The sequence below is a fragment of the Choloepus didactylus genome, chromosome 24 (assembly GCF_015220235.1).
Source record: "Choloepus didactylus isolate mChoDid1 chromosome 24, mChoDid1.pri, whole genome shotgun sequence".
Classification (NCBI taxonomy): Eukaryota; Metazoa; Chordata; class Mammalia; order Pilosa; family Megalonychidae; genus Choloepus; species Choloepus didactylus.
The window spans coordinates 4,972,402-4,975,630 of record NC_051330.1 but is presented as its reverse complement, the minus strand read 5'-3'; the positions used below and the strand labels follow the sequence as shown (position 1 = coordinate 4,975,630).

The 3,229-nt window shown below is 36.1% G+C and overlaps 1 protein-coding gene across 1 annotated transcript; it reads right to left on the bottom strand.

The window, feature by feature from the left end:
* Window positions 1–1,484: 1,484 nt before the first annotated feature.
* Window positions 1,485–2,426, bottom strand: LOC119519815 (olfactory receptor 14C36-like). Its single transcript, XM_037817539.1, has one exon. It carries the CDS (start codon window positions 2,424–2,426, stop codon window positions 1,485–1,487), a length of 942 nt encoding a protein of 313 aa, XP_037673467.1.
* Window positions 2,427–3,229: the final 803 nt, after the last annotated feature.

The following is a 3,229-nucleotide window of genomic DNA, read 5'->3' as shown; positions in this document are numbered from 1 at the left end:
TTTTTAATAAAATTTTGCTTATGTGACTGTGATGATGGGCAAGTTCAAATTCCATAGGACAGATCACAACCTGGGAACCCCAATGAAGGTTTTGATGAATTCCACAGAAGCAGCCGGCTGGCTGAAATAGAGGATTTTTTTCCTTCTGAGGGTTGAAATCTCCAGTTCTCCTCTTAAAGCCTTTAGCTGATTGGATGAGAACTCTCTCATTGCTGAAGGTTATCGCATTGCTGAAGATTGTAGATGTAATAAACCATAGATGCAAATTACTTAATAATGATTTAAATCCAGGAAATATCCTCGCAGTAATAATCAGGCCAGTATTCCATTGACCAGATAACTGGACACCATGTTCTAGCCAAGTTGAAATGCGAAGGTTAACTAATGTTAAAATGTTTACTTAGGGTAATGTTTGTCCATTTCCCCTTTTAGTTCTTTAATTTTGCTTTATATATTGTGATTTTATTTTATTATGCCTATAAAATTGCTATGGGAATTATGTGAATGCATATTTCAAGATGCACTTTATAAAGTATCATGGTAAAGATGACTATTTCTTTCAGGGAATTGGTCTCCAAATTGGATTGTACACAATAGGTATCAAATGATGTATAAAAAGTAACATTTAAGAACCTCAGTTTAAATGTATTGTGCTGTCATTTTAGTAAACAACATTATAATTTACACATCACTTGCTACACAGTGTTTTTCTACAACACAAACATAATAATGTATAAATATATAGTAGTATAAGAGGGAACATAGCATAATTTTTAGACTAAATGATAGTTTACAAAGTCATATATTTCATCATTTAACTGACACATGAGCACCTTGTAACAATTTTAGAATTAACAAAAGTGAGAGTATGGGTAGTAATTAGTGAAAATCATTTATCCAATTTACATATCTAGATATGGAAACTATAATATTTTAGTGACTTTCTCTGCAACATTGCTTCTGTTTGGGAAATTATCCAATACGGCAAACCATTTTGTCATCCACTGTAGAGAACTGTGCCTAATTAAAGGTTATTACAGGGATATGGGCATAAAACAGACACTTCTAATAAAATTTAGTTAAATACGTAATCTCATGATTCCACCTTCTAAGCTTATTGAAAGGATGCATCAGAAGCAATATATGTGGAAATAGAAAAATTAAAACTCTCTTTGTTCCCAGAATAGAAAATTGAATGCCTGCAAACATGTAAACTTAATCCTAAACTTACTCAACATGGCAGTGATTCTCATTTTATAAACACTGACATTTACATTGAGTAAAAATATTTTAAATTTATATTGCCACATTAAAAAATAGGTAAGTTATCATGAATTCTTTCACTAACCACAGCTTTCTCAGATTCTTCTTTGCATTCAGCTGTCAGATGAAAATTCAGGTCACTGAAATTGGAAATGGAAAAGAAACACAATTTTGAATCATATTTAAATTCATCTCATCAAAATGGGAATGGCTTCAAACAACTACCCTATTTCTTTTCCTGAATAAATCACTCTCCTCATAACCCTCTTCACAGCCTCCTGTATCTGCTTGTTTCTAAGACTGTAGATTATAGGATTCAGGAAAGGAGGGGCTATGGTATAGAACACAGCGGTGATCATGTCCTGATTTGTGGGTGAATAGGAGGTTGGCTTCACATACACGGCAGCAACGGAACTTAAAAAGACAGTCACCACGAGGATGTGAGGGACACAGGTGGAGAAGACCTTCCCTCGTTCTCTGGTTGGAAACTTGAGCACAGTAGAAAATATGTGAATATAAGACAAGGTGATATAGGCAGAGCAGCCACCAGCTATCAGCACCACAGAGATAAAAACTGAAATTTCATTCATTAGGGTGTCAGAGCAGGAGAGCTTCAGCAGAGGGGGGATGTCACAGAAGAACTGATGGACCACGTTGGACTGACAGAATTGCAGCTGAAGTGTGTTTCCAGTGTGGAATCCTGAATAGATCACACAACTGAGCACTGAGGCCAGAGTCATCTGGACACACACCTGATGGTTCATGACCACAGGGTAGTGGAGGGGCTGGCAGATGGCCACACAGCGGTCACGGGCCATGATGGTGAGGAACAGGAGCTCTACTGTAGCAAAGAAAGTCACAAAGAAGACCTGAGCTGCACATCCTACCATGGAGATCACCCTGATGTCAAGCAGGAAGAAGACACAGGCCCTGGGTATTGTAACAGAAATGTAGCACATGTCCAGGACAGACAGATTCCTAAGGAAGAAATACATGGGGGTGTGAAGGTTCCAGTCGAAGGTGGTGACTGTGACAATGAGAAGATTCCCCATCAGGGTTGCCGAGTACATCAGTAGGAAGAGCAAGGCGTGCAAGACTCTGAGCTCCCACACATCAGAAAATCTTGTAAGCAGGAATTCAGTCACTGTGGTGGAGTTGGCCATCTTAGGGAAAACTTGTTATGAAGAGATGGACAAATAATCCCTAAAAACATAGAGAATCAACATGTAGAAGAAAGTAGCCTAAGTATATTTATAGTCTCACATCAAACCTATTTAATTCCGGCTAGTTTGTTTTTGTTAGTAGGATATAACATGATGTTTCCTCATGTTCCTTTAGTCTTCCTGCTTGTGACATTTATTTCGAGGGTAGGGGTAGCAGTATAATATAATCTTTAAGAGCTTGTGCTTATGCATGCATGTATTTCTATCACTTGCTAGTAAAAAAGTGGAGCTACTGGATGGTAATGTTTGCCTGGAATACTACAAGTTTTAATATAGGTGAATTCTATGCATCCCAGTTTCATTAGTTATATCCACAAATATTAATATATATAATTATATTATATCAAAAAAGAATCTGAGTGGAGATAAAAGGGTACTATCTGTTCAGAGCCTATCAACATTTTATGATCATTATATTCTATTCCCTGACAACAAGGTAGAAAATTATTTTAATCTCCACTTCACCCACTATGACTTTTCATTACGATTTCATTTGAAAATTAACCTTTAAAAATTCCTTTCTCTGATGACCACATTTTCACTAGCTGTATATATATATATATATAAAATATTCCCAGAAACTCTTAATATATACACTTGTTATTTTCACATTTGATTCTTCAACATATCTGTCATTTTAAAATAGTTCCTTAAATGCTTTCTGGCTTTACTGTGTTTGCTCAATACCCTAGGAAAAATAATCAACCAAGTGAATTATCTTAACACCACCTTTCATTTGTTTA

Excerpts from the sequence above, each read along its gene's own strand:
- LOC119519815 (XM_037817539.1), bottom strand. The coding sequence starts at position 2,426 with ATGGCCAACTCCACCACAGTGACTGAATTCCTGCTTACAAGATTTTCT.